The sequence below is a fragment of the Megalops cyprinoides genome, chromosome 18, assembly GCF_013368585.1.
Source record: "Megalops cyprinoides isolate fMegCyp1 chromosome 18, fMegCyp1.pri, whole genome shotgun sequence".
Taxonomy (NCBI): Eukaryota; Metazoa; Chordata; class Actinopteri; order Elopiformes; family Megalopidae; genus Megalops; species Megalops cyprinoides.
In genome coordinates, this window is record NC_050600.1 from 27,432,541 (window position 1) to 27,445,749 (window position 13,209).

Genomic DNA, 13,209 nt, shown 5'->3' on the forward strand with positions numbered 1-13,209 from the left:
TGCTGGGGTTAATAAAGTACTGTTTTGTTGTGTTTTTCATACAAGTTTTCTTAAAAGTTTCTAGATTAACTGCAGTAACTGTAGAAGACAATCTGTTGGACAATTGCCTGTTGCTATTGGTGTGAATTACAACACATTACATGTTCCGTCAACCGGAACCATAGGGTTGAGGTCACTAATGAGTCACTAATGTACCATTAAAGGGATCTCTTTCCTGTTATGCTGAGAGAGTGTAGCCTTGTTGCATCACCCTCAGTAAAGCATATAACCAATTAAACTGTTCTTAAGTGAATCCATGTTTACCACACGCCTATATATGTGTGTGTGTGTTTAATTTCAGACATAGGACAATGAGCTGGATAATATTCTCCACCAGGGGGCAGTGTCCACCACTTGTGTGGTAAAACACGAAAGGTAAATTAAATGAGTGTCTGATGATGAAGTGAGATTTTTCAGTCAGCACGATGTAAATGAGTATCTGGTATGTTTTAGCCATATTAAACATTAGCGTGAGAGATACTTTATGTGTAGGGAGCCATGCTCAGCATGCTGTCAAGGCTGTACCTGAATATAATGTAGAGCTGTGTATTGCAAGGATGAGACTCAGAATTTTCTGTTCAGTGTCCGTTACAGTGGCGCCAGTTACAAGTGTCACTGTTCTTACACATGCTCTACTTGCACCCACGAAATGACGCTTACAGAGACAGCCTTCAGTTTAGACAACTTTTAATACAGGCTGGGTCGGTAACAACACTCAGTAGGCATAACAATCAATGATTGGATGGAAACTCAACCACCATTTTACGTTAAAAGTTCTAATACAAAATAAATGCCTTTCTTAAAGTGTAAATAACTAATTCATAGCATCATATACACGTTGGAATAAGGCTTGTTATTATTAGGTCTCAATGAAAACTATGCAAACGAAACAGCAAAACTGCAAAATATGAAATAAACATGAAATAAAAGATGAGAATTACTTTTCAGCCTTTTGTATGTTAGAATTTCAGTTTCGTTGACAGCTTGCAATAATACATACATTACTAGTCTCTCAAAATGTACAATATGAACTTATGTTTTAACAAAAATTTTAACAGATTTTAAGGGCACAACATTATTTTAACAAAAGTCCTCACTGGAACATTGTTGCTACTCCTTGTCATGGAGATAAAAATAGCAACATTATAATTTTGGAAAGCATTTCGTCTATTCCAACACATGTTAACCAATGATTTAATCACTCATGGTGATTTGTCTTTTGACTCCTCCATATCTGAAATTTTCTTTTCTTCAGGACAAAGATCTGTAGATGACAGAATACCTACTATTCACAAGACTGCAATTACTACCCTTCTTCCATTTTGCATGCAGTGGAGGTGCATGTAAAGTTCACATCTTTTTCCATGACTATCTCAAATATTCTCATCATGGGTGTCAGTGAACTTCTACAGCTGAATATGTGGATTCATGTTGTAGGATTACAATGTATGCGTCATACATTGTAGAGCTGATCTTACATTGATTTTACCTCCTGCAGCTAATCTTTCATAGACCTTCCATTTGTACTGCTGAATGATTGCTGATTCAATGAAGCTAAGGCACTGTACAGTATTCAAGTGCTCATCAGCAGTGTAGCATGTGAGAGCTCAATTGTTGTGATGCAGACAGAACAATTGTACATGCACTAGCTAATCCGTTGCATGAGCTAATCTTCTTTACAGACCTACTGTACATGCACTAGCTAATGCATTGAGTGGGGCTGTCTTTGCTACATCATGCAGAAATACATATGAATGGAAGGCTTCCTGACCTTTCTGTCCGTCATATGTGAAATGTGGCCGTGGAAGCCCCAGGCACTCCGCTTGTCTCCTGTACATTTCCCAGTCAGAGGTTCTGAGCTTTCTCTCTCTCCCTGTAAAATAGCATGTGTTCAGAGCTGTTATTCCAAGCAGGTTAGAGTGAGAGAGATTGCATGACACTGCAGGTTATGATCCAGAGAGAGTGGACAAGAGATTGCCCATTTGCAAGTTTTAGAAAGAGGCAGTTAGCTGACCATTAAATTCATAATTGTGCTAATTCTGTCTAAAATCATTCCATGTGAAGTGCATTAAGATAGTGCTGCCACAGATTCATTAATGCAAAGAGGAACCCACTGCAAATGGGCGAGCCGGCTTTAAATTAGCATGTGTCTGGATACTTCCCCCCTGCCCCCTTCCTTTGATGCCCTAATGCAGGCAAGTAACGTCTCCACTTCAGACCTGAAAATCACACCCTTCCACCTCTCTCAGTTTCTCTACCTCCTCCTCCAGCCCTTCCTTTGCACCTATCTCTGTCACTCCTTGCTGTAACATACGTAATCTGTTACCCTTAGCTCTTTCCTCCACAGTTATTGCTTCTCTTCTGCACCTTGATTCTTTCACCAAACTTTCTACTGATTCTGCTGCATTCACTTTTTTCTCCTCTCTGTCATCTTCCCCTGATTTTCTGTCCTCTTACTTCCAGGCCTGCATGATCCACTCCGCCTTGTCCATGGCTATCAGATTCACTCTGCGAGAACAGGACCAAGCTTTGTGTTGAAGAACTGAAGTGGAGAAAATCCAGCTCCTCTGCTAATCTGTGGAACTATCAAGCTCTCCTTTATGCATTTTAAGTGTGACTTCTGCTAAGGCATCCCTTTACAAATTCACGATTCAAAAATCACTACCTAACACACATAATCTGTTAACTACCTTCTCTTCTCTCCTCAATCGTCCCCACCCTCTCTGATCTCTCTGCAGATGACATAACTTCAACCAGAAGATTACAGACATTTGGGACTCCCTCCAGTCACTGCAGCCCTCATCTCCTCCTCTTCCTCCTTTTCCTCCCTCCCACTTTCCTCCCCTTCTTTCTCTAAATTCTCTCCACTTTCAGGTGTTGATGTCTCTCAAGTCCTGACATCACATTGGCCAATCACCTTTGCCCTGGATCTCATTCCCTCACCTCTCCTGCAAACCGTCACTCTCAGCCTTATATTCATCTCCACTCTGATGAGTCTGTCACTCTCCACAGGCTGTGTGCCTGCAGCCTTCAAGGAGGTGTGAGTCACACCCCTGCTGAAGAAAAGGACTCTGGACCCATCTGCTCTCCAGAATTATCCACCAGTTTCTCTCCTTCCCTTTCTCTCAAAAACACTAGAATGTGCATTGGTTAACCAACTAAGCACCTTTCTCTCCCAGAACAAGCTTCTTGACCCCTTCCAGTTTGGTTTCAGAGCTGGTCATTCCACACAGACTGCCCTCTTCTCAATCACTGTGGCTCTTCAATCAGCCAGAGCATCCTCCTACTCCTCAGTCTTCATTCTTGTGGACCTTTCTGTATCATTTGATGCAGTGGTCCACACCCTACTTCTGTCTACCCCAGCTACATTGGACATTTCTGGCACTGCTCTTCTTTGGGTTCAGTCCTACTTGTCTGGATGTTCTTTCAAGGTGTCCTGGAACCTTGGTTTGTCTACACTCCACAGCCTGTCTACAGGTGTCCCTTAAGGCTCTGTACTCGGGCCCTCCTCTTCTCTCTTTCCATGCAATCTCTTGGCTTTGTCATTTCCTCCCATGGCTTTTCATGTCGCTACTCTGATGACAACACTCAACTTTTCCTGTGTTTTCCATCATGATACACAGGTCTCCGAGCACTACAGTGGATGGTGGAGTGGCACCTAAAGCTTAACCTGGCGAGGACTGAAATGCTTTACATCCCCCTCGATGTCATCTCCATTTCAAGACTTCTCCCTCAGCCCTGACACTACAAGCTATTTCACCAATAGCACTACTAGTGTAGTAGTGCTCACACATTACTTGAGGTAATGCTTCACAACTAACTGTCTTTCTCTTCTCAAGTTGCAGCGATGAATCAGGCGTGCAGATTCTTTTTTAACAGCATCTGAAATATGTGCTCCTATTTCACTGTGTATTCTCCCTCCACAATTGTGCAATATTTTATGATTACTGTGATGTATGTCTTTGGCTTCCCTAAGCTGTCAAGTTTCAGGTTCGCATAAGTTAACTTGTGGTAGTGCTTGCACAATGTTGTGCTCACACTCACTGGTCTGGAAGTGTTGTTAGCCTCTTTGTTTAACTTGAATGGGTAAACTTCCGCTCCTTTGTGCTGGAAGTCGCTCTGGATAGGAGTGTCTGCTAAATGGATGTAATGTAGTGTAATGTAATGCTTGTTCTGAAGTGCAAGCAAAGGCAGGTTCAGGATGATTTACCAAAAGCTCCCCCTCCCCCTCAGTGCAGTACACCACTTGCCACTGGAGTGAACATACCATAGATGTACAGTGTCCGAATGACAGTCCCTTGGTTAAGGTTGGAAATACGCATGAGGAGGCAGTCAGGACAGGTGGGCAGGAATGTGATATTTGCTGTGCCATTTGAATCTGAGGAAAAGAGGGAGCTGTATGGGACATGCAGTCTACAGTCACTTCTGCTATGTTTTCCCCCCATTAAAGAAACAGACATTTATTGGCAGTGATACTAGTGAAGATCAAGCCTGCACGGGTGCCTGCAGCTGTACGGCTGTACACACAGTGCATACCAGGAGATTTCCGATTTGTGAGCGTTCCACGACAGACAGAGATGTGTACCTATGTGTATATTTGTCATGCCAATAAAGCTCTTTGGAATTGAAATTTGAAATTGAAAATTGAGGGACAGAGGTGTGTCTGAAATATAAATGGCATTGGCCGTAACGCTCAGTGTGGCAGTTGCATTAACGGAAGTCCCGCTTTTACAACAAACAGCCAATCGCTTTGTTGGTAAAGGCATAACCCAGGAAAAGGCAGGCCTATCATATTCTTAAGGCAAAAAAATGAATGCCCACAGCCCACTCTACTGTCACAATTATAGCTACGCAGCACACAAATGGGGCAAATCTACAAATCTAATCCTAATGAGTAGGCTACTTAATATTAGGTACCAAGCTAATGTCCTATATAATGTATCTGATGGAAATGGGCACATTATTGCGCCAGCTTTTCCGCCAAATATAAAAAAATATATGTATTATATATTAAATGTAAAAGACGACACAATTGTGTCTGACAGAATTAGTATAGTATAAAAAGTGTAGACCATTTTTGGATTGTATGATCGTAATAGTGTGAGCATTTATTAACATTTGAAATTTATCGTGCTTTTTTCAATTTCTATCGAAGTAGAAATTAGCTTGCTAGGTGTATCTAGGTACATACTAGATTGGTGTATCAACTAGCTAGCTAGCTTGCAAGCTAAAGTTAGCTTGTGGCACACTGAAAAAGTAGCCTAGCTATAAAAAAAACAACAAACTGTGATACACCGATTTTATTAAGTACCAGGCATAAGAAAAAGGCTTAACATAAGATAACAACCATACTCCTTGGATTTCAGTTTTCATTTTTTGATATGTGAAAGTGTTTATGAAGAGATGTGTGAGAGAAATTTGGTGATCTTTGATCGCAGTTTTGGAACATTAAGCCACGTTAAGCGTTTTAGAATGTCCCAAAATATTTTAGGCTATGTGATCAAAGGTCTGTGAGGAGGTGCTCAAACAGGGAGAAGGAGAGTAAACTTCAAATAGGTAGGCCAGATTTAATTATTCATTACTCAGTCAGAGGCGTTTCTCTCTCTCGATGTGTGTGTGCGTGCGTGGTCAGGTTTCTGTGCGTACCCCAAGATGAAATCCTGTAGGCGCCCCTGCAAGCCTGTACTGAAGACTGATAAGCTGATTTGTCTGTTTGTTTAAATAACCACCACTTATGCAAAATAAAAATGAGAATTCAGTAGCACTAACCGTGGAAGTGTCTGTGCATCTATAGTAGCTTCAGAAAGTATTCACACCCGTTCACTTTTTGCACACTTTGTTGTGTTATAGACTTAATTTAAAATGGATTAAATGTATTCCTTTGGCTGTCAATCTCCACACAATAACCGACAAAGCAAAAAGCTTTTTTTTGCAAATTTATTATAAATTTATATAAGTGCTCAGACCCTTTATTCAGTACTTTGTAGAAGCATCTTTGGCAGCTACCACAGCTAGAGCCTTCTTGGGTAAGTTTCTATGAGCTTTGCACACCTGGCTTTGGGCAGTTTCTCCCATTCTTCCTGGTGGATCCTCTCAAACTCAGTCAGATTGGATGGGGAGGGTCTGTGAACTGACTCTTCAGGTCTCTCCACAGATGTTCTATGGGGTTCAAGTCCAGGCTTTGGCTGGGGTTCTCAAGGACATTCAGTACCTTCTCCCAAAGCCACTCCAGCATTACCTTGGCTGTATGCTTTCAGTCGTTGTCATACTGAAAGGCAAACCTTCACCCCAGTCTGAGGTGGTGTGCACTCTGAAGCAGGTTTTCTTCAAGGACCTCTCTGTATTTGGCTGTATTCATCCTTCCCTCAATTATGACCAGTCTCCCACTCCCTGCTGCTGAGAAGCAAACCCCCTATGGCACCATGCTTCACTGTAGGGATGGTATTAGCCAGGTGATGAGCAGCATCTGGTTTATGCCAGACAAAGTGCTTGGAGTTCAGGCCAAAGAGTTCAATTTTTGTCTCATCATACTGTCCTTTAAGTGCTGTTTGATAAACTCTAGGTGGTCAGTCAGTGCAGAGGACCTCTGAAGCTCTGTTAGAGTGGCCATTGGGTCTTGGTCACCTCCATGACCAAGGCCCTTCTTGCCCCAATTACTGAGTTTGGCCAGACGGCCAGCTCTAGGAAGAGTACTGGTGGTTCCAAACTTCTTCCATTTCACCATGATGGAGCCCAGTGTGCTCCTGGGTGCATTCAACTCTTTAGAAATGGCTTTATACCCATGCTCAGATCTATGCCTCAACACAATTTGATTGCGGAGGTCTAAAAAGAGTTCCTTGGACTTCATGACTTGGTTTTTGGTGTGACATTCACTGAATTGTGGGACCTTCTATACACAGGTGTGTGCCTGTCTAAATCATGTCCAATCAATTCAATTTGCCACAGGTGGACTCCAAGTTCTAGAGACATCTCAAAGATAATCAAAGCAAACAGGATGCACCTGAGGTCAATTTGGAATGCCATAGCAAATGGTCTGAATACTTCTGTAAATTAGATATTTCAGTTTTTGATTTTATATAAAATAAATTAGCTTTAAAAAAACTGTTTTTTCATTATCATTATGGGTTATTGTGTGTAGATTGACAGCCAAAAGAATATAGATAATTCATTTTATCTTAATTCAATAACACAGCAAAATGTGCAAAAAGTGAAGGAGTCTGAATACTTTCTAAAGCCACCATAACAACTAAGCAATAATACTATGGGCCTTCGCTGGCCCCTCTCCAATCTGCACGTAAATTGAGCGTCTGTTACTTACGGGACACGTGTATGGTTGTGAGGTCTGAAATGGTCATATTTTGAGTGGAGTGACGACACGTCCCATTGCTGGAATGTAAAATGCGGAAGAGCATTAGTATGGTGAAGGAGTGGTGAAGGGTGACCCATGCAGAGTCACTTTCCTGTGTTGTAACCATGATGCAGACTGGTGATTGTGTGGAGTGACCGTGATCCAGAGCAGTGGAGTGACATTGATCTGAAGTTGCTTACATCTTCCTTCCATGCATGAAGATGATTGTGTCATTGCGTAATGTTGGCACAATGTTCATCCAGGAGCTGTTCACCGATTTCAGTACTTTGGCATGTCTCGGGTGATCTGCAGCTCCTTCCAAGAATATCCATTTCCCCAATATCTGTAAACAAACGGGAGGGAAGACACACACTGTGGAATGTTGTGGACTTCAGTTTGGAGCAAACTAATTACACTTTTGTGCTTATAAAAGACACACCTATAATTACCAGGAGTATGGTCATTATTATTAATACTTAAAAACAAGTTATTTCCAAAGCAAAAATAACAATAAATATGAAAATATTAACCAAATATGTCACTTCACCTGGAGGTATTGCGACATTAGTGTTATATAAATCTGGAACAAGAGAGATACCTCTGCTACACTGGTCTGGATTATGCCAACCTACACCCCAGCATGTATTACAGTACACATCCACATAGACCCCAGCATGTTGTAGAGTACACACCCATCTACACCCCAGTGTGTAGTACAGTACACACTCACCTACACCCCAGTTTGTAGTACAGTACACACTCACCTACACACCAACATGTATTACAGTACACACCTACCTGGATCAGAGCATGAGGGGGGAAGTCATTGTATTTATGATTTTGTTCCACCAAGAATTTATAGTCAGAGTTTAACATCAAGTGGGACTGAACACACAAACTGCAGCATGTAGTGCACTACACACACACCTACTCCCCAGCGTGTAGTACAGTACACACCCACCTACTCCCCAGCGAGTAGTACAGTACACACTCATCTACTCCCCAGCATGTAGTACAGTACACACCCACCTATACCCCAGCATTTAGTACAATATAAACCCACCTACACTCCAGCATGAGGGGGGAAGTCATTGCATTTGTGATGTTGGTCCACCAAGAATTTGTTAAAAATTAAAACAAATGAATTAAGGTTCAGTTTTAAACAAACTTCTCTGCTGAAGGGATATTTTTCCTACTGTTGGCAGCCTCAAGTTGCTCATTTTCAAAATGAATATGTATTCATGCAACACTTGTCTAAAATGGTGGTTCTCCTGCATTCAAGTGTTGAAACAATCAAAGAACTCACAGGAAGCACAAGGACACAGTGTGAAAGGCACCCGCATTCCCCATCAGACCTGTATCTCCTGCAGAGAAATTCTGTTCCAGGTAAGTGGCAAAAAAGTGAGCTCAGTTGAAAAGTAGCAATATGAACCTACTAGAATTCTAGTCAACATTTAACATCAAGTGGGACTGAACACACAAACTGCAGTTCATTTACAGATAAATTCAAGTTCACAACTGTTTTCCTGGTCTGCAACTAAGTGAATTGTATGAAGTAAACTGTTTGAGGGTGCACACGCAGCAAATCAAGCTGGAATTATGTGCACACATACACCTCAGTTTGTTCAACAATGAAACTGCCTCAGTTTGCATTGTATATGACCTCATCACTGCCTTGTGTTAAAACTCTGCAGTGGAACACATACAGATATCTGTGCCTGCACCTGGTGACTTACCCGAGTGAGGTCATCCAGCACCAGGGGCTGCACGAGGTCCTGACAGTGCAGTGGGGAGGCTGCACTTAGGGACAGCAGGCTGAGGACTGCAGCTGCAAACAGGACATACATAGTGAGGGGAGACAGTGCCAGTGAAGCTGCAGCCGAGAGCCCCTGTCTTATACAGGCACCTGCCTCTGGCTGCTGCCAGAGGCTTTTCCCAACGGCTGTAATAAGGGAGCAAAGTCCATCATGGTGCGGTCATTGACAGGAAAACAAATGTTTTGTAATGATGCAATATCAGAAACCAGGCTGAGGAAATTCCAACCGGCTACTGTCTGGTTGATGAGAAACACAGATAGTTGCTAGCACGTTTAACAGCTGTTGAGAAAGTATTCCAATTCTATAAACACACACAACAGTGATGATCTAATTCAGACCACCAGACCAGAGGTATGTCTTTGAGACATAAACTTTTGGATGACATCAATTTTTGTGCTTGTGCCGGTTCTTGCCTTGAGGTGCCTTGAGGTAAAGTTTGTGCTCACTTTGCCACTCCAAATGTACTTATTTGAAACACTGTCTAAAATATTGCCAAAATTAGACCTATTAAACTGGTCCACAGGGTCATTATATCTACATTGGAAAATTGTAATTTTCTTTTTAAAGGATTCTTGAATGTCACTATAATTCCCCTATACCCTTTACAAAATACTGCTGTTACAGACAGGTGTGTATAGCCTTACAAAGGCAGGCATGTTCAATCTGACCTGTGAACTACCTTATTTTCACACTAGTGGATTCCAACATTGTGTGAATTCTGAAGGAAACTGGTTGAGCAAGAGCTTATCGAGGAATGTTATTGATGCAGAAGTGCATACTTGAAGATTTCAACCAATGAACCTCATACCAAATTTGAAAGCAATGAAGATTTTAGTCTTTTGTATTTTTTCAGCACCATGCTTTTTTGTACATTGTATATGATTTCAGCCATGTGCTTACAGACAGTATTACTTTTGTTTTCTTCAGGAAAAAACAGGAGTGTTTTCTCCACTTTTTATTAATATTGGCACAATGTGCCCTTTTACATGCTAACTAGTTACTCTTAGAGCCGTGAACCAATGTGCCATTTTACAGTAATCTAACTTGTTACTCTCTTAACCAATTTTCTGTTTTACAGTATTCTAACTAATTACTCTCTGAATCAGTGTTCCCTTTTTACAGTATGCTAACAATTATTAGACTGTATAAGACATTTTTCATCTGTTTACTCTTTTTTTATTCCTACTATGTCGAATGGCATTCAGTCATCTAAACCCGCACTAGGTTAACAGGGAACTGCTGAATAGGTGGTACAAAGTCACCTCAACATTTCCTCTGACAAGATGTAACATACATGGTGAGCTCCTAGTAAAGCAATGACGTGTGCTTGTCCAGGCAGTACTTTATGTTTAATGTTCCCTCTGAGTGTTATCAAACGCAGATACATATGTGTTCTGCAATCCCCTGGTCAATTGTGGAGAGATGACAATTTAAAAAACATTTAAAACAGATTGCAGAGTGTAACGGTTTGCCTTTTATTTCACCCTGTAGCGAAAGCTCCCTGGTCAACAAGCACTGTCACAAATGGTGCTCGGGTAATAATTTCCATGGACTTCAGACCCCGACTGGACAGCTAAATTCGTATTTGCATAGTAATGTTTTTTTTTTTTGATTGGTATGATGTTTTGCACTTTCGACACTAATGTCTTGTTGCAACACTGGTACGTCCGTTGAAGCAAATTGTTAGGAGTTTTTTTAAACTTAGTACTTTTTCTTTGGATCAGACAATGTTTATTTGGACATTCTCGTTCTATACGATTGCAAGAGGGTTGCATAGCTGTATGGGCTTGTGGTTGTTCTTGGAGGAGATTACTGGGTAGTAGGCTGTGCCCAGTACGTGCTGGAAGTAGGTGCACTGAAACTGAGGGGGCAGTTTCTCCCGTAAACTAGGTTCAAGCTAATTTGCTGTCACAGTGGGGTGTCAGTCAGGACACAGGAGTCAGGTTCCGGGTTCAGAAGTTTATTGAGGATTTTCATGGAGTGGGTGTGGAATGTGTGGATGTGTGTGTGTTGTTTGTGTGTGTGAGAGTTGCATGTGCTTTGAGTGTGTGTGTTGTTTGTGTGTGTGGTTTCTCAGGCACAGACGCACACAACAGCAACACAATAATATGTGTCCAGGGCTTGGTCTCCTCAGTGATTCACCCCACAGGTATTGTTGCAGTGCTGAGGTGAGGGAAGTCACCACTACTTTATATTGTCCCATATCCTTGGCCCTATTGAGGTTCTTATTGGTGGCCAAAGGATACGGACAGGTCAGAGGGCAAATGGTGACCTGGGGGCCGTCCTTCGGGGTACACCTGTGGCTCGGGTTATCTGCGGGGGTCCTGCTGATAAGGGGTGCAGCAGGACCAGTTTGGGCAGGCTTCAACTGGGTTGTAAACAAAGTGCCTGTGAGAGGTGGGGGTGGTGTGCACAAACAAAGACTGTGGCCCTTTTCTACCTGCACAGAGGATGCATTGGGGGTGAATGTACTACTTCTACTTCTGCGTGGGATCAGCAGCTTGCAACAGACTGGTATTTGCACATACACACCCACACATACTGTATGTCTGCAGTGTTAAAACGGAGTGTGCTGCTAAAACTGTGAATTTACATACAGTTACACACAACTCAAATTGCATACTGTCTAATTTACATGTGTTACATGTGTTAATGTAGGTACAATGTTTTGAATCCACATCATTACTTTATAAATGTAATTGAGTTGTGATCAAGTCAACTTGCATATCTTTATGAAAAATACTGTCATGCAATGATTGTTTCACTCCTTTAATCTAAGCCCACTTTTCAGTAGTGTATTGTGTTATATTGTGTTACTATTTACCGTTGCTTTTTTATGCAAAGTACAATATGGTATCACACCCTGACTTGGCTGACTGCTGGAGCAGAGTCTTTGTGCCCTGATTATGGGGGAGTAGAAAGATAGATTTAAAAGCTTAGCATGGACGTTGAGGTTCTTCAAAGTTACCTTGCAGACTCATTGAAAATTCAGAAAAGTGTTCTCATTCCGTGGAATGAAGAAGGAGGTCTTTGGCCACCTCCCCACACAGGACAGGGAAAACTCTTCATCCACCCTGACACCTTTACCCCATAGCTGCCACGTGTACCTGCTAGCCATAGGCATGTGTCAGCTACCATTGATGATGCAGCAGGAACTACCCCCAGGAAGAGTGCATTAATGTTCACAAGCTTGCCCCTTGGACATGAACCATACATCAAAAGTTCTCTCCTCTCTGCTGAATCATTCCAAACTGGAGCCTCCTGTGTTTGCAGGGGATGGCAAAAATCATCCTGAGGAGTGGCCCCAGGCATTTAATTCTTACAGGTATCCAATGGACTTGACCGATTATCAAATTCTGGCTGAATTGCCACAGTTCTTTGCCAAAGAACCACGGAAATGTTTCAGTGAGGTAAAGACTTGTATCACCTCTTGGTACCAATTCTCTCAACCTTTCCAAACAGACTAGCCAGGAGAGGACCTTGAGAGCTGTTCTTGGTTGTTTTCAGGTACCTGATGAATCTCTTCCCATTTTCATTGACCATATGCTAAGTGAATTTGGCAAGTAAAAGATTGCACAACAAGAATCAGAACAAATTGACCTTGTGAAGAGACATGTATCTGAGAAGTATACCGTAGCCCTGAATAGCACCCCCATAACATCACTTTTTGCGAACATATGAGCTTCATGTGCACCTGGCGCCACGAGGGGACAAGAGGGGGCTTTGCCCCCTCAGTTGTATTTTCTGCCCCCTCCAGTTTAAGTTTTATGTACCCTATAGAAAAATAGCAAAAACAAAAATATTGGCTGAGATACAAGTGTCATAGAGATGACAGTAATGAGACACCTTCTGTGAAGTTTTCTCCCATAAAATATTTGAAGCTTGTTATCTGATCCAGGCTCTCCAGCATTGTTTTTTAGTGCAGAATATAGCAGTGTTGTTGCAGCTGCTGTACTGTCTCTGTGTTAACTGTTAGGGTTGTTAAATGTTGTTAAATGTTAAATG

The 13,209-nt window shown here is 41.9% G+C and overlaps 1 protein-coding gene across 1 annotated transcript; it reads right to left on the minus strand.

Annotated features, from left to right (window-relative positions):
* Window positions 1-1,091: 1,091 nt before the first annotated feature.
* On the minus strand, window positions 1,092-9,293 carry LOC118793493 (alpha-1-acid glycoprotein 1-like). Its single transcript, XM_036551706.1, has 6 exons — window positions 9,124-9,293; window positions 7,588-7,730; window positions 7,358-7,425; window positions 4,307-4,417; window positions 1,811-1,912; window positions 1,092-1,303 (listed from the first exon to the last, which is right to left on the minus strand). Exons 1-6 carry the CDS (start codon window positions 9,232-9,234, stop codon window positions 1,242-1,244), a joined length of 597 nt encoding a protein of 198 aa, XP_036407599.1. The 5' UTR covers window positions 9,235-9,293; the 3' UTR covers window positions 1,092-1,241.
* Window positions 9,294-13,209: the final 3,916 nt, after the last annotated feature.

Coding starts and splice junctions, on each gene's coding strand:
- LOC118793493 (XM_036551706.1), bottom strand. CDS start 9,234: ATGTATGTCCTGTTTGCAGCTGCAGTCCTCAGCCTGCTGTCCCTAAGT. Junction 7,731..9,123: donor TGCTGGATGACCTCACTCGG/GTAAGTCACCAG, acceptor GTTTGTTTACAG/ATATTGGGGAAATGGATATT. Junction 4,418..7,357: donor CACAACCATACACGTGTCCC/GTAAGTAACAGA, acceptor TCTTTTCCTCAG/ATTCAAATGGCACAGCAAAT.